Source organism: Buceros rhinoceros, unplaced genomic scaffold, assembly GCF_000710305.1.
Source record: "Buceros rhinoceros silvestris isolate BGI_N320 unplaced genomic scaffold, ASM71030v1 scaffold37386, whole genome shotgun sequence".
NCBI classification, from domain to species: domain Eukaryota; kingdom Metazoa; phylum Chordata; class Aves; order Bucerotiformes; family Bucerotidae; genus Buceros; species Buceros rhinoceros.
Genome location: NW_010417553.1, coordinates 867 through 1,066, shown reverse-complemented (window position 1 = coordinate 1,066; position 200 = coordinate 867). Strand labels below are relative to the sequence as shown.

Here is a 200-nt window from a genome sequence, read left to right as displayed (position 1 = left end):
CCCAGCTTCCTGTTGCACAGGCTCTGCCAGGTCTGCAGCGTCTTGGAGCTCCACACCCACACGCCGCTGGTGATGCCCACCACCAGCGACATGAAAATCTTGAGCATAAAGACGGCCACGGTGGGCACCGAGGCCTCCAGCGAGCAGTTGGCGGCACGGCGGCCGGGGAGGTGCAGGCAGCCCTGCTCCAGCGCCCTGCG

The 200-nt window shown here is 67.0% G+C and overlaps 1 protein-coding gene across 1 annotated transcript in view; it reads right to left on the bottom strand.

Moving 5' to 3' along the window:
* Positions 1–6: 6 nt before the first annotated feature.
* LOC104495283 (frizzled-9) overlaps positions 7–200 on the bottom strand; it is a gene marked incomplete at both ends in the record, with an annotated part of 1,057 nt that continues 863 nt past the window's right edge. Inside the window, one exon of the mRNA XM_010138233.1 lies at positions 7–197. Coding sequence (XP_010136535.1) covers positions 7–197 — 191 coding nt within the window. The remainder of the gene's footprint in view (positions 198–200) is intronic.